This window comes from Cephus cinctus, unplaced genomic scaffold, assembly GCF_000341935.2.
Source record: "Cephus cinctus unplaced genomic scaffold, Ccin1 Ccin1_scaffold0310, whole genome shotgun sequence".
Taxonomy (NCBI): domain Eukaryota; kingdom Metazoa; phylum Arthropoda; class Insecta; order Hymenoptera; family Cephidae; genus Cephus; species Cephus cinctus.
The window spans coordinates 313546-339235 of record NW_014333013.1 but is presented as its reverse complement, the minus strand read 5'-3'; the positions used below and the strand labels follow the sequence as shown (position 1 = coordinate 339235).

At 42.9% G+C, this 25690-nt stretch overlaps 1 protein-coding gene and 2 long non-coding RNA genes across 15 annotated transcripts in view; 2 read left to right on the top strand and 1 right to left on the bottom strand.

Moving 5' to 3' along the window:
* LOC107266363 overlaps positions 1-25630 on the bottom strand; it is a 53121-nt gene extending 27491 nt beyond the window's left edge. Inside the window, exons 1-2 of one of the 8 annotated variants that reach the window (XM_025083652.1) lie at positions 25443-25630; positions 22165-22571 (exon numbers count right to left, since the gene is read on the bottom strand). In XM_025083652.1, the coding sequence (XP_024939420.1) occupies positions 22165-22301 (137 nt within the window). In that variant the 5' untranslated portion in view covers positions 22302-22571; positions 25443-25630. Of the gene's footprint in view, positions 1-30; positions 144-7837; positions 8332-14298; positions 14784-17689; positions 17834-22164; positions 23411-25442 lie in introns of those variants that run through there. The other 7 variants (XM_025083651.1, XM_025083653.1, XM_025083654.1 and 4 more) reach the window with 7 other exon arrangements.
* LOC107266377 lies at positions 9759-21613 on the top strand. Of its 5 annotated transcripts, none has more exons than XR_001537405.2 (4): positions 17924-18952; positions 19554-19747; positions 19824-20051; positions 21107-21613. It is a non-coding gene; the product is annotated as an uncharacterized LOC107266377 (long non-coding RNA). The 5 variants fall into 5 exon arrangements; XR_001537408.2 differs by lacking the exon at positions 21107-21613 and adding an exon at positions 20512-21100; XR_003059337.1 differs by lacking the exons at positions 17924-18952; positions 21107-21613 and adding an exon at positions 9759-9811 and having other exon boundaries at positions 19824-21100.
* Positions 15147-17441, top strand: LOC112494156. Of its 2 annotated transcripts, XR_003059341.1 has the most exons (4): positions 15147-16375; positions 16482-16628; positions 16819-17114; positions 17182-17441. It is a non-coding gene; the product is annotated as an uncharacterized LOC112494156 (long non-coding RNA). The 2 variants fall into 2 exon arrangements; XR_003059340.1 differs by having other exon boundaries at positions 15147-16628.
* Positions 25631-25690: the final 60 nt, after the last annotated feature.

The following is a 25690-nucleotide window of genomic DNA, read 5'->3' as shown; positions in this document are numbered from 1 at the left end:
CCCCCTATCACGAATTCCATAATAATATACCTGCGAATTATTATTTCCCGTCGCGTCGCCCGTCGGCCGACTTTATCCTCTCTCGTGCAACCAACAGCCTCCACGAATTCAGCACGAAGAAGCTTCTACCTTTGGCTCTGTAAGAGGCTCACGAATGGACTGTAGTGAAACCGTACTCTTATCACGCGGTGTACTCGAGTTGTAGGTACACAGGCTACGCGACAAGTAGGAATATAAATATTTGCATAAGCCGTGTGCGTATCCATGAAGAAGACGTAAAAAACGCTCGACTCTCCGTCGGACGGTATCAGGGTTGTAGCAGTAAGAAAAATTGAAAAATGCTTTTTCATCGCGTTACACAAGAAACGTAGACAAACAGCTTTACGACCATGAAAAAAGATGCATTGTAGAAGCGACCAGCAAGGTTAGAATTAATAATTGTCTGAAGAATTGCACGACTATCGACATACGCATAAAGAAACGTAAGGTCGACATGGAAAACGATTGTCAGCGACCGCACGGCAGTGCAATACGTCTCGTAATACCTAATGACTGTACACACGTGGGCGACTGGAGGTTTGAGAGTCGAAGTAAAAAATATGGACGAGAGAACCGGGGTCGTTCCGCGTACAAAGAACACGGGCGTTCGGTATGTACGAAAATGACTTACTTGAATTTGAGGTTAGGTTGGAATTGTCAATGACGTTTGTTTTTCCACAACGAGTCGGCAAGAGCCTAAGGTGGGAACTTTCGAGTGAAAATGTGTATAAGGGTTCGCGTAGCGAGAGGTCTGATTAGAAAGCAATATGGCGGCGTCGGATATCCGAGAAGATCCAGGAGACAGCGTCGGTAGTTACTCGAGGATCCTGTCAGGTGCGTCTGATAATCCGACGCTCGCCGTCGGCTGGATGAAAGTTATCGGTGGAATCGATTTCCTGGGGAAGGGAATCGGCAGGCATCGCTCGGATACGTGAACATGTAATATGGGATCGGGCACAGGAGGGCAACGCCCGTAGTGGCCTTGCGCGCGACCTCCTCGCAGAGAATCCAGCCGAGAGAGTACTGGGAGGTAGGTGGCCGTGGGTCTGAATCCTCGGGATAGCTAGGTAGATAGGTATATAGGTAGGTAGGTACGTAGAGACACAGCTGCGTGAAAGCCAGGACGCCTGGGAGTTGGCGAGGAGGTGGCGAGACAGAGGGAGACAGAGCTACGTAAGAGGGTTGATAGGAGCGAGCGAGAGGGAACGAGAGGAATGGACAAGCGAAGAGAGATAAGGATGCGTTCAAGAATCTACCTGCACCGGAGGAAAGGACGCGACAAAAAGTACAGATTCCTCTACCGCCGAAGGCTCCTCTACTTCACCTCCAGCGCTTCTTAAGCCACCTTCTCTTTTTACTTCCTCTTCTTCTCTCTAACGACTATTACCCCCTCTCCGTCCCTCGTGTTATTCCTTTTCTAACCTTAACCTAACGTCCCGGCATGCAGCGCTCGAAAGTACGACGCGCCATCTACCGGCAAGGATCAGCAAACAAGATATAAAGTGCTTCTCTGCCAACGGTTATAACCCGTGAACGCTAACTCCTATGTGTCAAAAGTACATAAACTTTCTTTTTACGCGTGACGAGCGTCGAGTGAGAACGAAATTTTGACACGTGTCGACAGATGGATTATAAAAATCAAGAGTAACACGAATATTCCTACGTATGGTCTGGATAATTGTCAGCTAAAGTTACGATTCGGTCGATCCACGTTTATATAAGATGACTGAAAGTTGTCAAGAAGGTAATTATTACGGACGTGCTATACGCGTACGTAGTGGCCGCCTTCCTTGTACGTCCTGTGGCTCCGCCCTGTGTCTCGGCACGTAAGTGCGATCACTTTTTTAACTCTGCACATCAGCCAGCCCGATACTCCCACGACTTTCGTTCTTTGGCGTAATGTTGCGCAACGAGCGACACGCAAGAAATCGCATCAAACGAGGAAACGACGGGCGTAACCCGCTGGCAGGTAGAGTGAAACTCGATCGCTCGGACGAGAGGTAGGGCTTTATTAGACAGGACCTCCGTCGCGTCATGACTCTCTTATAGCCGCATGACTTTACACAGCGTAAGAAGAGTACACAGCGACCGTAACAACGATCGCGGCATTCCTTGCACGCATTGAGCAGCGAATTACGTAATGCCGATTAGAATTCAGGCGCGAGCGCGAATAACCGTACGGTTTTACCCTCGTGCTTTGAAATGCATTTTCGTGACTGCGGGTGGGCCGCACGCGGAAGTTATTTTCCCGGAATATCAGACGCGGTAGAAGTGTCGGTGGAATTTTGATTTAGGGCCCAGCGGCCATTTTGACTAGACGCGAACTAAATTGGTGTCGATGACTTGCGCAATGCCAGATCGACCCTAGGTGAGGTACAACGAAGTAAGCACGTGGTGCGAAAGTAATAGATGCTCGTAGCGATGTTATTATTATTATTCACGATTGTTTTTATAACATTAAATTTCCTAGCGACAATATCGTTGGGTGTCTCTAGGCCACTTTTATTTATTCAGTGAGTCAATCCTCGTTCGCGATCAACGAACGACCCTGTGAGACGGTACAAATTAATGAGGAAGGCGCATTGGGAAACGATAATGATTCATGGAAGTTTCCCTTGGGAAAGAGTATAACTATAGATACTGAACTGTCGGCCGTATCGAAATTCGAACTTATCCGCCATGACAGTCAAAGTGGTTCGGCCGGTCGAATACGTTTGTGTCTTTTTCTCTGTTTCTCACTCACTCTATCTCCATTATACGTGTCTCTTAGTCTCTTACAGTCCGTATGTCGTTTTGACGACGAGACCAACGAATAACGATCGAGCGTCCCACTTTCTCTCTAATTAACAACGAAATCATTGATTCGATGAAAAAAAGAAACCACCTTGGTTCCCTCTCGCTTGCTCGTACACGCGAAGTATCGTATCCGCGTAATGTAACATTGCACATCCTCATAAATTGAACGTGGTGACGATATTGTTTACATCACGAGGACGAAACACCCGCCCTGTCTCCCGATTACGTTAAAGTCATCAGTATTGAACGAGGTCAACGAGAATCTTCAGATTCGTGAATTCACAAGTAATGTATACATATGGATTTATAATACAACTGTAAATTGCATGAATAATATCTAGTCGCAAAGCCACGCACGGTTAACAAGAATGCTATATGGTAGGTTGAAAAAAAATTTTGTTGATTTTGTCAAATACCGTATATAAAGTTCGAGGTCTTAGCGCGTTGATATTAAACTGCAAATAAACTTGGATAGTATCCGACAGCCATAAGACCCGCTCGTGCCTGTAGCTTAGCCTACTAGATATCCGGTTGGTGCAAATTAACGGAGAAAGTGGTGCAATGCAATTTCGCAGAACGATCACTATGTACCTATGGCAATGCTACCTGTAGCATATAACAGATCCGTCACGTTACCAACAATTGTTATTGCTCATCGACATCGTACACAATCAAGCTCGAATATTTCGATCGTACCTTCGAGAATTCCCCCGAGCGTCATTCACACGGTATGCCGAGAGGCACGCCGGACCGAGAGATCTATATTAACGACTGTATTACGAGTTTAGATCCTCGACGAAGAGTCGTTATTACAATCGACCGCATGCGGTTGCATCGTCATTACGATTACAACCTTGCAATGTCGCCGTGACTTTTTCTAACGGCAGACACAACAATCGCGGCCGGAGAGCCTTGCCGGGAAGGTCTGAGCCGAGTGTCGCCATCTACAACTCACGCGTCAGGAGTACACAAAGCGATAATCGCTCGTCCATGAGAAACTCGATGAGGTTATGCCTCTGCCGGGAAACAAACGTCATTCCCGCAAGCCGCACGGCGAACGTAAAGGACACGACACCGTAGCCCTCCGTGTATTTCAGCGATGCAGCATAAGGAAGAGTCACCAACCGTGTAAAAAAAAAGAAGAGGAACACGGTAAAAACAGACGGCACGCGTCACGGCGTACAGAACAAAACGTGCGCGCGCGGCGAAGAGGTTACAATCTGAAATTGAGCTCCCGCACGAGACCCTCGTGCTCGCGTGCAAAGCCCAAGAGGCAGAACGCAATTTCGTTCTACAGGGCGCACCGCCAGAGAGCAGCAGCGTCGCGTAAGTGCGTAATACGGTGGGTGGTTCGCGCCGTAGCATATACAGTGGCGTCTCGACTATCCGTTTCACAATGGCGGCAGCGGCCACCGCCGAGATCGGAGATTACATTCCTGACAAGGGCGTTTGCAGAGAGTGGCGTTGCCTCCAACGGAAAAAAAGAAAAAAAAACAAAACCCAGGTAGTCCACGGTTAGGACGTCGCACACGTGTGCGCGGGAGGCTCGCGCGCCCAGAGGATTTATCGAGTTGAACTTTGCTTCGGGCCGGCGGAACGTGACCGAGAGTAAACAAAGAATGTCGAAAGTGACGTCACCACGAGGAAGAGAACCCTCATACGCAGACATGACGTTCCTTGCAAGGCAACAAATATTAAAAGTACATCGGACTCCTTCCGTGCATCCGTCCACAACACTTTGTCACGAACTCCTAAAGTCTAATAGTTATTGAACAAGCGATGACGCAACAAGCACGATAGAAAATATACACACAAAAAAAAGTAAAGACACCACCAACAGAATACAGTATCCTTTAAAACGGACTTGCCGATACAATTTTCAATTCGGCTGCCGATTCATACTATCAACGTCGTCTGACTGAAAGAGACTAATCGCCAATGTATCAATCGCCTATGTAGATTAAGTAATCCCATCGATAAATACGAGATCCAGCCTTGGTCTTATCAATTATGGAATAACCGATTAACGTGATCAACCGGTAAGTCTGTGATTCCAAAAAAAAAAAAACATGCGCCTAAACCGTGATAAAAATCTTGTCTTTTTTTTTTTTTTAAACCAAGTCCAGGAATCGTATTATCAAAATATCCAAGAGGCCTTGATAACAGTATACATCTGATTGCGAATAGGTTTATCCGCTCCGAGATAAGGAGACACGGTATCCCAAGAATTCGATAAGATGATCGCCAACTAAATCCTAGAAAGGATCGAGAAGCTTTCTTCACGGAAGACACGCTCCACCGGCCATAAGGCCACAGCTACGTAGTATAACAGAGCAGACATAACTCCGATATGCCTGCAGGCTGTTAAGCGTAGGTTATGCGCCTCCGTTGTATATAGCAGAACCGTTTCATCTGCAATGCGTTACGTTACGATCCCATTGCCCGTTACGTATATTCTTATGTTAGTTCGTGCGTGGCGTTATACCGTACGTGTGGATACAGACGTACAGGCCGTACACGTGGGTACTGGACTTAACGTTGTGGCGAATGCTTCGACCAACCATCGAGGAAATACGTACCGACATAGCGCCATCTACAATATACGTGTTCCTTACAGCCGTGCGACCGTATCGCTAATATACGATACATAGATACACGTGAATCTATCATTGAAATGCCAAAGTGTAGCCGGCGCTGTCCAATTGTCTTAAATAGTTGCTTTGACGATTGGCAGCTGATAGACATCGGACCGTGTCGCCCGCGCGTTATATTACTAGAAAGCAGCAACGTTCCCGACCGACCGACATGCTGCCTGTGCTGGGAGTGTTCGTAACGTTGTTACTTAACGGCCAGCGACCCTTGATCGATTGAGAATATGTAAAAGAAAAAAAAGAATCCTCACGTGGCATCCCCAAATAGATATTTCATACGCGAGGGTTACAATTGAAATCGCAGACAAGAGTTCTTTGATCCTGAATGTAATTGGTTGTTCGAACTCTCGTTATTTATTGCGCAACTATATATATAGGTATATACGTGTATATTAGCGTGTGTATATATATATATATATATATATATATATATATATATGTATACATATATATTAGATTGAAAATTTTTTATTTTCGTTCTTGTTTTTTTTTTTCACCTCCATTTCTAATACCACAGGTCAAACAGTCTCCATATCCTATGGCGTCTTGAGCACGTGTGATTCTTCCACGCGGGACTCGTCCGGAATGGAAATAACGTTAAAACGAAGTGGGACGAAGGAAATTAGAAAGATACTTTCGATTTACGAATATATAATGTAGAAGAGATATATCGCGAATACCGAGATCGGAATTGCGATTGTGATTGAATATGAATTTCTTTACGATATTTATTTTATACGTTGAACGAGGAACACGTGGCACTTCCTGTATGTGTCTGAATGTATAATATACGTACAGTCATGTCAATAGCAACCGCGGATCCAATTAGCACATTAATTGCCGAAAGCCACTGCGCGGATGATTTCGATTTACGAGCGTTGCAGACAAAATGGGATAGAAACAGGATGCTGGGGGGGATATATCTATGGGGAAGAGTCTCCCGAGCAAGGTCATTGCCTCGGGGCTTCAGGCTACTCACCTTAACTTAACAGACGGCTTAAACATATCGCAAAACAGGACTAAGTAAACCGTGGAGGTCAGGGCTATGTAAACGGTACGGGGATCTCAAAAAGAGAGGACGTGATGTTACAGTGTGTATACATAGATATATATATATAATAGGTGCACAATGTATAACTCTTGGCAATTTAACACGCCTCTGTCTAAATATGTCGGGAATTTGTTCATTGACGATAAAAAAAAAAAATTCAAAATATCCATAACGACAACGTTTAATCCTACAAGGACTCTACCCCTATTTCTTAAATGACGAGTCGCTTTCACCTTCCCGACGCGAATTACGAATAAAGATGAAAATTCATTGGTGCAATGATTATGCTGATTTTCGGTTTAACGTCGCCGACTATATCCCCGACGCGATTTTTACGGACAGGTGCTAATGGAACATCAACCAGTCCCGGCATCGAAATCCGTGTAAAACTTCGTAAGCCGTTTTACCGGGTCCCAAGCGCCATTAAAGCGACTTTGTAGCGGAGTCCGACTGGTTGGGAAGAAGGGTGGACGAAAGTTATGCCAAAGACACGGGCGAAACGACACAGAGTTTTGCCGGTGGGACGGATAAAGATTCAAGAAATATGCATTCTCTTACTAGGACATGAACAAAAAAAGTATCTAGTCGCTTCAAGATGATTCATACACGGATAAGCAGGTATGATAATACGCCATCTTGTATTTTTTTTACATCATTCACCCAAATGGCATACGACCAATATATCATGTGCCTTCCGTTATTAAATGCTATCGTTGTGTATATATATATATAGTCTCGATCGTCCCCAAGGAACGAGCGACGACGCGTATAACCACTTTTACTGAACTTCACCAGGACACGTCCTACTGCGTCCATAAGCACGTATGGCGTCCCAAATCCATGAGGAATGCCCAAAGTAGCAAGAAGCGGTCGCGGCAAGGTCCCAAGTTCCCCATACGAGATCCAGCAGCCCTTTCTCGAGCACGTAAAAAGTGGTCGTTCCATTGGTACGTACTTTCATCGCGTTCAGGACAAGAGATCATCAGCAGCAGATGCCCATCCGCACTGCCTGTGTGTCTCTACGTACGACGGGCTCTGGATAAACTCGCTCTCGTGTAGTTTCTCGCTAAAGCCAGACCCAATTATGAGCGAATCTGGTACGACAGCTTTCATGGCGCGGTTTCGTTCTTGCGAAAGGGACTCCTCGCTGACCTCGGGGTAAGTCGGCGACACTCTCGCGTCGATGAAAACACGTTCCGCGTGTTTCCGTTTCACGATAACCATCCTCGTCGTAAAGTAAAAACTAAGCGATCACCATAAAACTCGCCGTGCCGAATATACATTGTTAAGATTTACCTACACGGCAAAACGTCTTCTGGGTGTACCCATCGACTTCCGGATGCGTCCAACGAGACATCGGGAACCGGAAACGGACTCGAAGAGGTCCTCGATAAAATCACGTAACCAGCAGACCTCTTGAAAGTATCCCACTCGATTCAATCGGGACGAACATAACCTCCTAGGTGCACGAGTTCGAAACGTAAATCATTGGGAGTACCATTATAATGGCAACTGTCAAGATCGTTTCTGCCGTAAGGACGCGTCATAGATGCGAGGGTCGAGGTAAAAGCGGCTGTCTCTTCGGTGGGATTGCAACAGGTTACGGGCCTCAGGCAGATCGAGATCGTTAGGTTTCATTGGCCTGGAATCGAAGGATCATTCGCCTTGCGAGGATAATCAATGGCCGAGTAGGAGACAGTGAATAGACTCTGTCCGAGAGAGAACGTATTCAATAACAATAGTCACAACGAAGAACGAGAGAGTCACAAAATCCAGGCACATTTCCATAGACGCGCGATTGTCGTGCAATAAATTGTTTTTTCCTCGCTCACTCAGCACAGGATACCAACCTAACCTGACCAACTCGTTAAATTCCTAGGAGATTGCGTCCCGTCGCCCCGCTCCACGCAAAAAATATGTCATCGAATAGAAATAGAAGTTTCGCCATTGCACGACAAAAATCTTTCAAACATTTTCACGTTGACACGTAATCCGGTATTAACAAGTAACTGCCACGTACACCAATATCCCGTCGTTCGATTAACTACTGGAACGCGCGTTGCACTCATTAAACCGCGTGTCGTAAGACTCATAAATATCCTTGCACTGTTTACTTCGTAAGCTCCGTCGATTCTGTATACAAGGCAGCGCCCTCTGGATAACTTCGTACATCGCGTGCCCACCGCCAGGGGCGCGTCGAACTAGGAATCTCATGGGGATCGTACCCGCCGAACGAACCCATCGTCGTCACTACTAGGAAGGACAATTATTACCTGGCTGCATAATCATTATGTCACGAGGTCGCGCTCTTGCTTCCTACTTCCGCTTTTCATCCGAGTCTCCGCCGCAGACACGTTTCACGACAATAACAAGCGTAATCCTTGCAAGTAAGGAAATTAGCGCATCAGCCGTCTCGATGTCGATACGACGAATCACAAAAGTCATATATACATATATACATATACGTAACCGTGAATATCAATATGACAAGGATGATTCACGAATTGTCTGATAACACTTGATAATAGTACGGGTCTGTATCGTCAGGTGTCCAAGGAATGCAATTTCAAAGTCATATGCAAATTACGTGCTAAAAATGTATCGCTGCATCGTTCTTCCAATCCGTATATGTATATATAGCGTCCTTGCATATACATAAATATACGTGGCGTACATACATGGCGATAACATATTGAATGCATTTTAGAAGGACGTTTTCGTAGCGCGTCCGTGTTTTTCTCGTCTGACAAATTTTCAACGTGTTTCTTGGCAGTATGCTAAATTTCTTTTTCAGCGACATCCCGAATGACGAACGGTGATAGGCATTCGGTGAAAAGAGAATGCAAGAGCTACGAGACGCGTTAAATCGAAGCTTAAGTCGCGCCGACGGATTTCGCGTGTTTGCATTTACGAGTATTCGACAAAATAGTGAATAACCTGAAAGGCCGTGCCTTTTTCTATACATCGCAAACAGTCACAGTCATCAATGAAATTATATGCGGCATCATGCTGAAGTATTAACGAAGTATGATGACGAGGCTATGAATCCGGCACAACGTCTGCCGAGGACGAGGGGGGCGCGTCGACCGTTCCCCGCGAAACAGACGTATCCGACTTCTACGACGCGAGAAATGACCGTTCGAGACTTTGTAGTTGTCGCGCTTCTTCGAGGCTACGTTGCGCGCGCAGACCATGACAGCTGGGAGTATTTTGAGGGACCCTGACGCGTTAAACGGTAAAACTTACATACGAGCGAACAGAGCGACGCGATACCGTGAGTAATGTGCGAAAATATCGTCGAATATTGTTTGGCTTGAGACGATCGTCAAAATATATAGAAATCATTAAGATTCAAAGTGACAGACGCCACGCAGATCGTTCGTGCGCGTCTCCATTCGTTATATCGTCATCAAGTCGACGCGCGTGGATTTCGTAAATACGAATTCATCGCGGTAATGGTATAATAAAATAAATCGAATTCTCATTAGACAAATAATAATTAGCCGACGAATCTCTCAATCGACATTCACTATACGAGATACAGACTACGAGATGAATACCCCACAGCTGGTATAATTAAGAATAATGAGACTCTCGTCTACGTGTGTATATATATATATATATATCGGACACCCGTATTCGATTTCGATTAAGTAATTCACTCTCTCGTTACGTAGCGAGCGTTCGTATACCACGATAAAGGCACGAAAAGGCAGACGAGTTAAAAAGTAAAGAGGGAACGTTAAGTAGGAAGAAATCGTAAAGGACACGAGAACGCAAGGTCCGCCTGGTATGGGGACCATCGGGAGCACGGCAAAAAGCGTCGAGACGCTCGCGTGCAATCTGTCTCCGGGCAAGTTTTTTTTACCCTGAAATTTATTTGCGCCCCAAATTCCTACATTAATTTCCGGATCACTCTTGATCTCCGTGAAAATTTTTTTCACCGATCTCGCGTGAAAATAATACGCGTTTCCCGGCGACGGGCGCTCGGCGCGACGTTCATGTTATTATTATCATCGATATGCGATTCTCGCAGAAAGATCGAGACCGGTCGGGTGATTCGGGCGAATAAATTCATCGCGATATATAAGTCGCATACAATTGACACGATTCGCCAGCGACGTGATAAAATGGCAGGCAACGTGCTATAGGAAAAGTATACGTGTATACAGCCTTGTTCGTCCCTGTAGGTATTTATACGCGGTACCGTAGCCCATTTCGTAATTGGAGGTAAACGCTTATTGTTTGTCGTATACGCGCGTCGCGACACTCACGATCGGCCAGGGACAAGGCGGGACCAGCGGCGAAGTGCAGCGACAAAGTCACGAGTCGGCATTGAGAACGCGGCATGTCCCCTTCGAACGATTCGTTCCGATCGTCAAGTTTGAGTTTAACGTGTCGCAGGTAGGAGCGTGCGCGCGCTAGTTGAATTTTGACGATTTTCGTTGCGCATTGAGAATGACTATCGGTATTGGTTGTTATCGGCGGTCGATAGTCGTCCGTCAAATGTAAACTGGGTACAAGGCCGAACTGCGTGTACCTGAATTACGACGTATCGGTTGCGTACGAGGAAAAGTTTTGGGGAGGGGTACGACTGGGTAATGCGAACGAGACTTAAGGTTATTGAAACTAAAGATTGGTATTGGAGATCGTTATTGTGCGATTGAAAGGAAGACTTGAGGCAAGATTCAATTATCTATGTAAAAGATCCATGGTAAATATTCTTGATGAATATGCCGTGACAGTTTTTACGTAACTTTCGGGTATACTTTTAGCTTTCATGGAAATTGTCGTATACGGTCTTTTTTATTATCGGTACTAGGGTACTAGGCGGCTAAGGCATAGCCATTGGTTATCTATAGAGCCCTAGGTTGTTCATATCGAAACGACGATATGAACTGTGTCACGAAACAGGTGGCCCCTTGTCGCATGGTCGCTTTTACAGTTATCTAGCCCGGATCTGTCGTGCGAATATTCGACTTCGTTTCTAATATCGACAGTATTTTGTATGTACGTTGTTTGACCTTGTGACAAAGTTCCGATATCGTCAGTCACATTTATATTTCACGTAAGTAGTACAAGAAAAGGTGTTTTCAGAGGCAATTCGTAAATCCTTTGGGCAGATTTACAACAACTTCCTAAGCTCCCGTCGATCACGTAATTAAGATCGTATCGATACGCCGATACTCAAACATTGGAATGTGGTGCGAAATTTTATAGATAAGAAACAAATTAATTATAAAAACTTTAGTTATGGTTATTGGACTAAATTGAAAATAGAAAGCAAAAAACGGGGATAAATTAAAAAAAAATGTATTAACAAGATTGAGGAATTCAATATTTTCGAATTAACCGAGACGATTCGTAATAATTTGATATTGGCAAAAAATCTCTGTTTCCCCAATATTCTGACTTACAATTCATCATGCGAGATAAGAAGTGCACCATTGTCTCTATACAATGGTACACTCGCGTCTGCCGAATTCGGAAGTAAATCAACATTCAAGGTCAACCCGTGTTGATTAACGAGCTCGCCTCGATCAACGTACTCGTAAGAATTCGTAAGAGTTTCCAAGTGATTGCACGATAGGAGAAAGAATTTAAAAGAAATAAGCCACATACATATATACAGTAGCTATATATATATATATATATATATATAACAAATGGAACAAGTGGTCGAGGCTAATTAAAGGCTAGAGTTCGATTAATTCTCGAACGGTCCCAATAGTGCGTTACGTCGTCGAAACAAATAATAAAAACACAGTACGTGCCTGTCGAGTGGCCGTCCAATCGTTTCGATGTTAGTTTTGGGAAAGCGAGTCAGCCCGAATAAATTCGTTAAATGGACAACAAGAAAGACGCTCCGCTCGTCGCGAGACATCGCAGAACGTGGTAAACGGGCCGCGTAGGAACGGATAAGCGGTGAGCGAGTAAAACGCGCGAGGCTCGAATTAACGAATAAGAAAATGAAATTCGTCAACGTCTACCAACGAGTACGTAAATGCTATGATGACGTGACCGCAATATTGAACGCCTTGAATTACAAGTACATACACGTGGTGTTTTGTAAGAAGGGACAGGACGGCCGTCTAACAGTAGAGAAAATGCTGAAAGGAAGGCCCCTCGACACCGGGGGCCAGGAAATGCTATGGAAACAACAGGCGTTTCCAGTCGGTACGACCGTTGCGAGAGCAACTAGAAAACTGCATGTTGCAAGCGACAAATCGACGAGAATCACGTAGTGTTGAATTTATGTCCTACGAACCATGAAGAGTCCCGCAGCACCCGAGCCCGATATCTGTACAAATTAACATTATCCGATGCGTCTGAGGAATTATTATTTTTTTATTCTTTTTAAATCCATAAAATTTCCACCAAACCGTTTTTACTACCCTGCACCGCCATCGATGCGTGCTCGATCGAATTTCGATATGGCACACTAACGGAATGGGGCTTTTAGCGGGTATCGAAGGAAGCCCAAGGTTTATCTTGCGACAGCGTTCGCAAAGTGATATTTTCGAATCCTGGGACGAACAAATCATCGTTAATGATCATGAAAACAGTCGTTCGTTAGACGTTGCTGGTTTAACCGTTCGAAACGGGACATTTTGAGGTCACATGGGAGTAACGAATCTCGATCGCGGCTACTTATCGAGGCAATGTTTATGCCGGTGCGTCATCGTGAATTGGACATTTTTTTCGATACGACGGAAAAATTGTCATTTGAGATTTTGGGACGTTCGTACCGAGATTCATGGCAATATCTTGTTTCCTTTTTTTTCAACGATCAACACACACTGTTTCTATAGGACACTGGTTACGAGATCGACATACTTTTTTTTTCCTTGCACCGTCAATCAAATCCACGTGTTTGGCCGCGTGATGAATTAATTTTGCGCAACGCGATCAAATATTTTTTTTAACCGATAAAACAGGGGCGGACGAGAATCGACGCCGTAATCGAGCCGCCGCGCGATTCGTGCGACAGTCTTACCGATCTAATCGATACTACAGCGCGACGGGATCGATCGATCGGCCTTGATCGACTTAAGTTCAATACCAACTGAATAAGATTTTTGACTTGCTATTGCGAGCATACGAATTTCTCGACGTTCGACGAGTTCTTATCGGCGCGCGTGATAAGAACACCATTATCTCCGATTGAAAATTGAAAAATGGTTCAAGATCGCATTTCATCGATACCATCTATACCGAAGTGGTTGACTAACGTGTCAATTCGCGTAACGTAGGTTAAAAAAAATTGTATAACTTTATCCCGCCAAAAAGAACGGGAACTGAGTTTGAAATCGTGAAAAAAAATTTCCAAGCGGAATAAAAAAGCAAATGCATCTTTTTCATAACGACACGTTATACCGTGCAAAATCGCGAGAAAATTCCTATTTACGTATTGTACAAGCACATACGTGTTATAATCCCTGACGAATACCTCGCAGCGCTGCGGATACGCGCATTCCTCCATTTTTCATCCGGCGATTCTTAACAATACCGGGAAACGATTATACCGCATTTTTCTCACGGCACGAAAAGCTCTATTTATCCCAACGATAAAGTCGAACGCCGCACGAGCTACTTATGTACCTACCACCTTATACACAGGATGCCAGTAACTTCTCAAGAGTCTAACTTAGCCCTTAAGATATTCAGAAGCACCAGTGCGCCGTAACGCGCCGTAACGACAGAATAAACGGCGCACTGAGGACGAACAATGACAATCGAGAAAGAGAATTCGAGACTTACCCAGACGATTAAATCCAAGAGCACATATCTAAGTTTATTCACAGTGTCACCAGTTACAGCAAAAATGAAACACCAGTAGCCAAGTTTCAGTTTTGAATGACAGTTCGATGTCCCAGAGTTATTATTTTCTTACGACAACTTTAAATTCTTACGGTTATGCCGCATAAACGAGGTTTCACCGTAAAAGCAAAGTTCGCCGAACGGTCATAAACGTCCGGTAGAGTCGCGAGAGTAGCAGATATTCCGTAAATAAAAATCATCCAACTTCCACCACCTGTGTCACCAGCGTGAAATAAGTAAATAAACGTGTCACCGAATAATAACGACAAGGATCCCTTCGGTTCCGATCTCCAATAAGACCACCACTACCCGAGAGTTACGAGCAGACAGAATGTTTCCGATTATTTTTCACAGCTAGTTCTCATTAGCTCCGTCCGTAACGTCCGTTCGCAACGCTCGCGATCACCGGACTGCGCATCGATACCTTTTTACCCCTACTACCGACGACTCTATACCTGGAGCTACCACCACGGGTCGCTCAAGTGACGTGACTCTGCTCTAGTGAAGACCATCCTCTAGCGTAGTGCCAGAGGTGGTAAAGGTGCGCTCGAGACCAACGCCTATTAACACCAGGTCCTACGACAACGTGTTGATACAAGAATGACGATCGAATACAAGACTAAACAAATTATTATTATCCTCTTAGGACCGAATGAGTTCGAAGCTATCTTAATAGGTGCCCACGTACGATCAAAGAATCTAACCTCAAAATCCTAAAAACAGTGCATGCACATAGGGTAATACCGGGACAGCATGTTTGTCATTACGTGAAATATCAAAGGTATAAGAAACGTTCAGGTCGCTATCCTTGGACATCCAACGACTTCAACGAGTACCCTAACCTCGTAATAGGCCTTCCGTGGAGCACGTTGTTCGTACCGAAGGCGCGCTCATGGCGGAAAGGTGTGCGAAAGCTCCCGCTACACGTTGCAAAGTCCATGTCTCTGCCGAACGCAACGAACTCCGACGATGAGTCATGCCGTCAGTCAGTTTGCCGCAGAGCTGATTATCGTGTAACGATTCTGATATAATTCTCGGTCGTTAAAGAACGCCGGGATATTGTTACGTGATAATTACACGATAACAAGGCATCCGTTATTTTACGTGGCCATCTACGTTGTTTCTAACGTAACGCGTTTACGAGCGTCGAGGCGCCTGGCTTTCACGCTCAAGAATGCAAATGGGTGCATCCTTATCGGATTGACTTTGAGATACTTGTCGACACACTTTCGCTGCTGGTACTGCTTCTACTTTGATTTTCGAAATCGAACCGTACGGATACACCTTCCTATGGTGCTTCCCATTACGGTTATTCCCCGGCGTGTTAATCAATTCCCAGCGTAGAATGGGAAGTTCGCATCGTGTAAGTTGGACGTTAGAGTTTTGGCCGTTATGCGTGACGCCTGTACGGTGTGTCCGTTTGTTTTGCGCCGCGACCCGCCTGCCGGGCATGATGATGTTTTCATACACGTTGATGATAGTCTCCAAGCTTTGTCGAATAAAAGTCAGAGATTCTCCATACCAAAATGTGTTTCTGGTCATTCGCACTTGTGATGGCGGATTTAGCATGACGTGCAGTGAGAGAGCGCGAGAAAAAGCCGTTGAAGATGCACGCAATAAAGTCATTGGAATTACGTTTGGATCCCGGTTGGAAACTAGGGCTATCAAGGAAAAACACAAGAAAATTCTTTTCCTTATTACTTCCTGTAGCGTGGTGTAGAGAAATGTATTGTTTCTGGTGAAAGTTCACTACGAGCATTGTTACGTTAAAGTCGTGTAAAAAGATCTGTCGATGGCTCGAAAGATCGGTTTTATTAACTCGACTGTATTTCTACTGTGGATTCTCAACGTAGTGAAATGATGACAGGTAACGAGGAGAATTATTCTGCGAGGAGTAACGGTATCGTTCGTGCTGTTTTGATGACCTCCAGTTAATCAAGTTTATGAGGATTTCATTCTGAGAAACGTATAGCACGCTGGCTTTCATTGCTGTTTCCAGATCGGACGTTTGATTTTCGTAACGGATTTTTCAAAATGATACATATACCTTGTCTCCAACTTAATCAAACGCACTTTGTTATCGGTTGGAGTTATGCTAATAATTTTTTTATCTATGCGGACAGCCTTCTCTGTATAAACTGTTAACGTGGAAGAGGAGTTACGATGGATCGGCTATATTTTACCTCTGGAATATGTCAAGGTCTCGCGCTGTACTAAGTAATCTACTTATCGCGGAGTCAATATCTTGTAATGGAGAGCACGTGGATAAGGTATCTATTGAAATTGATACAGCAAAATAAGGCATTGACATATTTTTGATAAATTTTCTTTAACTACTATATCTTGTTCGTTTGATATTTCATATTTGGTAGAACTGTACCTTGCGCATGATATATGTATAAGCGTCAGAGGTATTTTGGAATTCTAATAAAAATTCATGATTTTACATTTAACACTAAGGTATAAGTTTGGAGGTGCTTTGTGAATTCGGCTTAAGAATTTCGTGCCAAGATGTTATTAACAACTGTAGTTCGATTTGCAAGGTCGCAAGCGTCAACAAAAGTTGTGAAACTTCTAGGATGATCGTGAAAAAAAATTCGTTGAGTTACGTGCGTCATACTTGACGATACAGACGTACGATTGTCAGGGTGAATAGTAATAAATTGTACGAATACGATATTTCGAAAATCCTAACAATTTCGTATAATGTAAACATCGCTTACATGATTCTCGTAAACTGTCAAAATCTAACACCGGTGAGAATTAATTTTCATATTTTTACAGTTTGTAGTTTTATAGTTAATATATATCATAATTTTACAGGTTCATATAACTGTTCAAGAGAAATTTTAAAATTACGGATTTACCTATTACCCAACTGTATAGACGATCGGGCAGTTTTGATCGAAGCTACGAGACATGACAAACCGCCAAAACAATTTATATGGATAAAAATAATTGATTCAGTGTCCGATCGTTCACAGCAGTGATCATGATCAACGAAGCGCTAAATGATCTTGTATAAATCTACTTGAATGAGCAAATAAATAGGCCTCTTGTATATACAATACATACATCCATTATTGACGTACGTAATAGCAGCATAAGGTGTAAAAAAGATGGCGTGCGCGAATGCCCATTTTTTAAAAATCTCTAATTGTCGTATCCTCGATCGCCTTGAATTATCGTATCGCGATATATAGTCACACTCTAATAACGACCGATCGTCCAATCCTGGAATCGAAATTTCTCGCGTTGCAAATTCTTACGCGGCGCATTGAAAGCCAACTATTTTCCGGCTTACTTGTTCCAATAATTTTCAATTACTTACCGACTTTTCATCCTTAACAGCTTACATATCTTCGAGCTCATCGTATTCAACGTATTAACTGGCTTCACTTCACTGCACTCCATTTTGACATGGCACTCCGCTCGAATGTGAACTCTTCGAAAACAAACTGACTACTGAGCTCCCGCGTGACCCGAACGACCGTTAAAAGTTCGCCCGTACCAAAACACCAGCCAATAAACACAGACCATGGGGTTGCGACGCCATTTGCTATGGCAGTATACAATTAAAGAGTATCCATCATGAACTACTTTTTTATACATAAAAATAAATCTTATTACTCCTATAATATAGAAATCTCCTATATAAGTAACACGTACGAGCGTGCACGTAAATATCTGGTACCATTAACGTATTCTGTCTCCTTGATGATACTGACGATGTTCACGTCAAACATACCAGATTGACGTCATGATAAGGTGTTATCATTGAAGAAGAAATCTTGATTTTCACCTAGTTCTTCAGGCTCGATAATTTCATTTCAATGAGTAACGACATATTTATTAAGAATTAATAAGTAAGCCAGTAGTTTCCTAAATACAGTGGTGTTCTCTTTATCGGAAAAAAGGAAGATGGCACGAATCCTAGTGACTTTTCATCGCGATACGCTATATACGCATAGTTCTACGTATATATCTGTATACATAATGGGGCCGCATCGCGCGCCGATCTCATTTTTCGAACGCTCGAAATTTATTAACCTGTTTGACCGGCGAGAAGTGCGTTAGATAATATTCTCGAGGCTGGTTATGCAAATGAGCGCTGCTTGAGTTTGGACCACTGCGGATGCATATTACGTACGGCGTTAAATCCCTACGACAATAAATTCACGACCTGCCAAGGTTTCAGCTGTCCCGAAGCATTATTAATGCTACGTTGCCCGTCTACGTGGGAGGTTATGTTTTGTCACGTTCAATTGCGCGGTTACACTGATCACTTTTTCATTTCATATAATTCCGACTTCCCCTCTAGGAAGACACTTGACTCATTACCAGTGCCATTCATTGATAACGTTACTCCTCCTATCCTATTGTATCTGGAAGAACTTTATGTCGTTGCAGACAATGACCCGTTATTACCAGGATTGAAATTCTTATTCGCAAGTATCATCAATTTGGTAAAATTGTACAGTCATGACTTGCCGGCGTAAAAGAAAGTTCAAGGCACGGATTTGCCAATGGCGATGCTTGCGCTGACAGTTGGCGCCTGCGCGCCAGGCAACCCGGCTAGCAGACGCGTATTCCTGTAAGTATGACACAGGCTCGAAGTAACTGCGACGTCACGACCTTACGTTATTTAATATTCGACACAAGTTTTCATATAACTTAAAATTTCAGTGATTTTAAAGTATGGGCATCTCTAATCGAAATTTTATCCTGAAAAATTCAATTATTTGTCTAGTCTCGCCAGACAAGAATTATACGTGAAACAATGTGCAGACTATGAACGTAACGATTAATTAAATAAGAAATTGATTGAGAAATATATAGATTAGAGACGATAAGACAACAGCAACAGTCCGTATCCTGCTAAGAAATTCTATTGTCGAGCGTTTAGTCATTTTTCTACAAACACATCTGCCGCCATCGGCCTTGCTCCAGTAATCGCAATATAGGCGTACGCCTTTACGCCCGCCTTACAATTGGTTATCGCCTCGCCATTACAAGGAGAATTTACTTCATTGTACCTGAGGACAATTCGAATATTTCACGCTCTTTGCTATTACCCTGACAATACTGGATATTCAAGTACCGGCATAACGTTTAACAAAGCTACACCCTTGACTTTTTTTTTTATGGCGACTGACCAATTATATACGATGATTGATGTAAAATATTTTTCGCAGGTAACAAAGAATCTTCGGCTTGTAGATGATGAGTATGATCAACCGTGCTAATCAGAGCGAGCATCTTTAACGATTGCACCGGACCTTCACCTATTTTCAGTTCTATGCTAATCACGCCGAAGAATGAATATGTGCAATTGGTAAATTGGCAACAGAGCCGTATATTACCGGATCACACAAATCCAACTTACAAGGTAGAAATTAGAAAGCATGTATCCGGGGATAAGGCTTTGGCATATTTTGAATTTATTATCGATTTCCTAATCACAGAAACGCCATAGGGCGCGAGCTGTTCAGATTCTAATGATAAATTAGCACATGGGTAACTGCCGGAAGTTCTGCCACGGCCCTGCGCTCATCCGTTGCACACTGCTTCTTCGACTAAAAGTATCCCGGAGATAAATGAGGACATTCCTGCAAGGACTCAAAATGCAGTTTATACTCGTCAGCGAGTAAATTGTCTGAGAACAGTGCCGTTCTCAGCGCAGAGTCGCTCGGGTAAGGCACGTAACATAAATGTAGGTAATTAATTGCAATTATGAATAATTGTCCGGCAGTGGAAGAAAAAAAAAAGTCTTCAGGTTTACGTAAGATGCTCTTCTCTTACGTGCGTTATGTACATCCTCTAACAACACCGAGTACCGGTTCCGGTTTTCCTAGGATGCAGTCAAATTTCATTATATACCTCACGAGCGCACATTTATACTTACATTTACCCCTAATCGTTTGCGCATCTTTTCTCCTCGCTATTTACTGTCGCATAACTTTCATCGCGCTAGTCATTTTCCTGAACTCTATTCGTTCTTTGTTTCTTTCACGTTTCTGACTGCCCCGGATTCTTGTATTCTTTTTCCTGCTAAAATAAAAGTTTCAAGCCAACGCCTGTCCCGTCGCTCGTAAGATACCATGAATAAGCTTCGAAACTGAACGACTTTCATCGTCTCTTGTATTTCTTCAGGAGCCGCCGACAATTCGACTGTGACAAATCTTATGTAAACAAAACCAAAGCGTCCTTGTCATAAACGAATACCAGACGAAATTATTTCAACGATAGGTTCAACCGATTAGATCCTCGTAGCCAATCTGATTGTCAACGAAATGTAAAGCAGTGAATTTATATCACTTCCCGTCGGCAACGGAAACGTTCGACGTCCAACGTCGCGAACGGAATAACTGAACGATTGGAAACTAGCTCCGTGCCTTATTCGTATGGCGACGCCTATTTGCGCAGACAACGTTTCTCCACGAAGCGTCGGACGTTTTTCACCGGAGCAAATAGAAGATCCACAATAACTACAGTGGCATTGATAATTCGTTTAAAATAATTCAACAACCTCAAGAACGATCCAAGATGCATTTCGTGCAGTTGCAAGTGTATTATATCTTTACTCAAAGTTAATGTAGTCTACCATTGTGAAAGTGAACAAGCAACTTCCACAATTGAGTAACACCTAAGCATTAATGATAAGAGAGACCTTTATGGCAATGAAAACCAGATTTTGATAAAAACTCATATGTACAACTGATTTTGCATTTTTTTTTTTCATTCACAGTAATCAAGAAATTTCCTCTTGACAGCTTCCCATATTCATGCAGTCAACCAAAAGCTTACATAGAACGACACGGTGAAATGGTATGCAAGTGCATCAGAATGCAATCTGATGATTCATTAAATACCAGCACTCTCTTGAGAGATGAAGTGCACCAGCAGCCTTTCAGTGTTCCTGAGGAATTACTCGAGGACGGGACAATTGCTCATTCATCTTTTACGGTTCCCAAGTATTTTCCATTGTGGGGAAATCTGGATGTGAACCCAAGTCTCGGATACAAGATGGGCCTCTATCAAGCACGAGTTAACAATAGTTAATTGGAGAGGCTGTACCTAGACGTATAAGACACACAGCAGAGCCAGTTGACTGCTTCGTGTATACATCCAGCATTACATACATATAGTTAGGTTAGCTTAATGTATGTACAGGTAGACGTAAATATATAGATATACTTTATGTACGGGTACTGCGCGATAGAACAGTAAGGATAAACATGACTTAAGTAACAAATGACTGACTTCGTTTTTTTCTGTCCTATTTTTTTTTCCAGCCAAGTAACGTTACTGCAACTCTCGACATTCCACTTCCTTTCTATCGTCCCGTACTGTTTCGGACGAGTTTCTATGATTTGGGTAAAGATACTCGCAGACTCGTTTATATGCTAATTTATATGTGACGAGAGAGTTCTCAGAGCGAACCGTTCCGAAAGGGAACCGAAAGCATTTCCTAGTCTCTTGCGGAATGTAAATCCTTGGCAGGTATTTGTGGCTATTGGGACTCGGTGCGTGGACTCGGCATTGCAATTATGTATATCGCGTATTACGGCTGTTCGGATGTATTGAACTACTTTTACCTACTTTTACCGCTGCAATTGGCATATCCTGCCGCACGCGTCCTTCGTACGGTGAATTGTTTGCGTCGTTCAGGAACGACGCGAGAAATAGAATCGTTTCACGACGCTTGTCTCTAATGTTATTCCTCAAAGTTATTTAACGTGTTTCGGGCATGCGTACGTATAGTATTATACGGGCAAAAATCGATATTTCATTATATTGACTCACCCATGTTTACGCGGCAGTGTCGTAACAGCCATATTCAAGGATTCATTGTAACGATTATCCTTTTTTACTCTTCTCGGCAAATCCTCACAGGCTCCCTGCGTGAAGCTGTAGGTTCTTCGTTTCTTGAGGCACAACATTTTTACACTCCAATTTATACGATCACTTTGTCACTTCATAATCACTTCTGATTATATTGCTTCACGAGATTTCTTTGCGTTTAGTCAGCAGTCAATGTTCCTTTGATAATCTCATATCTATCGGTATGACTGTTACGATTGATTTTATTTCAAAGTATAACAATCAAAATTCAAGACTGTGTTAATTTATTGCTCTCATTCGATCAAAGCTTCGTTGGCATGCAAGGTTTGACACCCGTTTTATGCAATTACGATTGTATTTTGACGAACCTTAAAAGATACGTAAGATTTAATGTTACTTACAAAAAATTATTCCTATGCAGTCACGAGGAAGTCATCCTTTAAATTTCCCTAGTTATGTTTACCTTTGATTTTACGCGGGAAATTTGAATTTAAATTTTCATGACAACCTTTATCTTATTTTTTTAAGGATTTCTAAATCACTGACGACTATGTTATCGTGAAGGAGACTTTGGTTGGATGAAAAAAAAAATAGCCTGCTCCTCCTTACGTGGTGAGTTTACCACCGGTCTACGAGACGTCAGCCTCGCACAGGAGTTATAACTGTACTGAAGACTGCACCCAGAATCTTTTACTCCGCCCCGAGTAAATCCAGTAATGAACGACGAGAAATTTACGAAGTTGACTGCGAACGTATAATGGCGAACGACTGTTGGTGCCAAAGAATATTAAAGGACTTGTTAGCATTCACTAACCGATCTTCGATCGCCATTTTAGTATCTACGGTATTACCCTCCTCAATAGGATTAGCTGCGTCTCTCGTACGAGATTGGAATAAAGTTAGATTGCGTGAAAATACTTGTCAATTTGAAGACACCTTCGATAAAGATTTCAATCACTCACAGATTCGTACGTGTCACCTGGTGGATCCATAACGAGTGTACTTCGATATTATTTGACTCGAATCGTTTTTATATCTACTGATAACGACGATATCATTAATCTGTGCATTGCATATATTCCCCTTTTTATCCGTCACTCGATACTGACTCAGATTTAACCACGATGATCGCGTAAACTGTCCGTTTGCACTTTACCGTGTTCGAAGTGAGTAACGACTTTTTCCTAGACATCCACTGATGAACGTGCGTAAGAAAGAGACAGACAATTACTACGCGAGACAGTGCCGCGTTTAAATTATTTGAAATTCACGAAAATTTGTGATTTGACTTTGCAACACACTATGCATATACGTATTTCGTATTGTGTTTGAACTTTCACGTTGTTTTGGTAAAATTCCAAAGAGAACAAGGCGCCGCTCAAACTCTCTATTCGCGGTATTCAAATTGTCCTTAAGTGGCGCCGGGTACGTGACGTGAATTACGAAAGGCGCGATATTTCAAAATTCTACGAACTTTCGGTGACCGTTTGATAGTCGTTGCCATTACGAATTTGATTAAAGAATGTCTTTTACTTAAGTAATGATATCTGATTATATAAGAAGTGCGACGATGATTTAATTTGAGGTTAATTTTTATTTCAATCGTTTAGAATCATTCTCGCGTATATCTTGCCTAGAGTTAATGATGGCCTCTGTCGATGTTCACTGATTCGATAAGCAGCTTCGCTACTAGATTCTACGATCATAATTAATATTCGATAAAAAATACGAAACTCAGTTAACTCCAACCGGAAGTCATCTCGTCTCAACGGTCCTGTTAAGCGTCGAGTGCATCTGCTTTCAAGGATGCAGCACGTTGTGGGGATACGGTAAAGTTGTAAACTTAAAGCAAGTGCAGAAGACAGTTATGTTGGACTGACCGACCGCTAGGATGCTCAGGCCGGACCACTACCCTGTTGCCATGCAACGTGGACTTTATTCGTAAAAAAAGAGCAGAAAAACTTCAATTTAAGGATACGCAAGGAATTCCAACCACGACGGTAATCTAGCGGTTTGACATCTTCCGCGACATGTTGTGTATCGATGCAAAACGAATTATTCACTTCCCGCCATTTCAAGACGAATGTTCCGCTATCAGTGCTTCCTCGTTTTTTGATTCGAACGACAAATAAAACCATTCAAAAATAACCGGTTAAGATTCCAACGTTAACCAGCCACAGGTACTTAACCTTTGAAGGGCGGGTAGAGTTTTTAACCTCTTTTACCTTAAAAAGAAAGAAGAAATATTTATTTACCCTGAAACATAGACTTTTACTCTATTCTTTCAAGAAACTACCGTTCATTCAACACGATTCCGCGGACCGAAACTGTACCGACTATACTCACTTGCGATAGCATAGAGGAAAGGTATCTCAAGGACTCAGGTGCCGTGATCTTTATGTATCCAAACGTATTTATATGCTGCTCCGAAATTGAACGAGTATCGTGTCTTTCATTTTTTCCACTTTTTTTCACCTAGAAGTCTGATCGAATTCAGTATAATCAAAGATCGTTTAGCACACGTCGGACTTCATACCGAGTATACACGAGTACGGAACGAGTCAGCAAATATCGGTTTACCGAGTCGACATTCCGGTCGCCTGCACTGCTGCTATACATTGTCTAACACTCTCATAACCCGCTGTTGATATCCGGAGAGTCTTTCTTAACGAATTCTATTCTTTCCGCAAAATTTCCAAGACCCGTTATTACGAACTGCACGTAAACTTGCGTCTCGTCACAGGCTCGTGCCTCGCGCGCTTAACTCACATACAATTTATACAGCTGTGCGTTCGGTCGGAGCAAAAAAAAACCCATATAAATAATTATCACGTATCTAAGAATCGTTTTTGTCTTTGATTACGATAAATAAAAAATCCAGCCGGCACTTCTACCAAAGTTAAATAATTAATTTAGATTTTAATTTCCCGAAAAATAATTACCATAACTGACTATTTCACAACGCATTTCAAATCCCTCGAATGCGTACGATGCTACGCTAAGAATTTTCAAATGCATTAAAACTTAATATATCTACCTTTATTGATCCATCCTATAATACTGACACTGCTACCGTAAACAGTGACCATATACACAGCTTATATATATATAATTTCAAATTTATATTTTCAAATCGTTAAAATTCATATTTCAGTTGACTCACCGAGATTGCTTTTTAAGATTCCAATTAAACACTAGACATTATATAGCACTTTAGAGATATGACAGAATCCACTTACCGAACACGGAGTAAAATACTAGACTGCCAATCTCGATATCGGCTTCGGTAAGTCTGCTGTCTCTGCAAACCAGTGCAAACCGTTCCGAGTAGTGTTCGGCTTTGCTCGTTCGTTCCCTGATTCGTTCGCTATAGCTCACTCAGTTGGCAGCTGGTTCGCTCAAAGTAGCTTTGCTTCCGCTACGTCGAAACGCGTGTACGCACTAGCAACAAAGTGTCTCGGTGCGGTGTATACTCAAGTGTTATCCA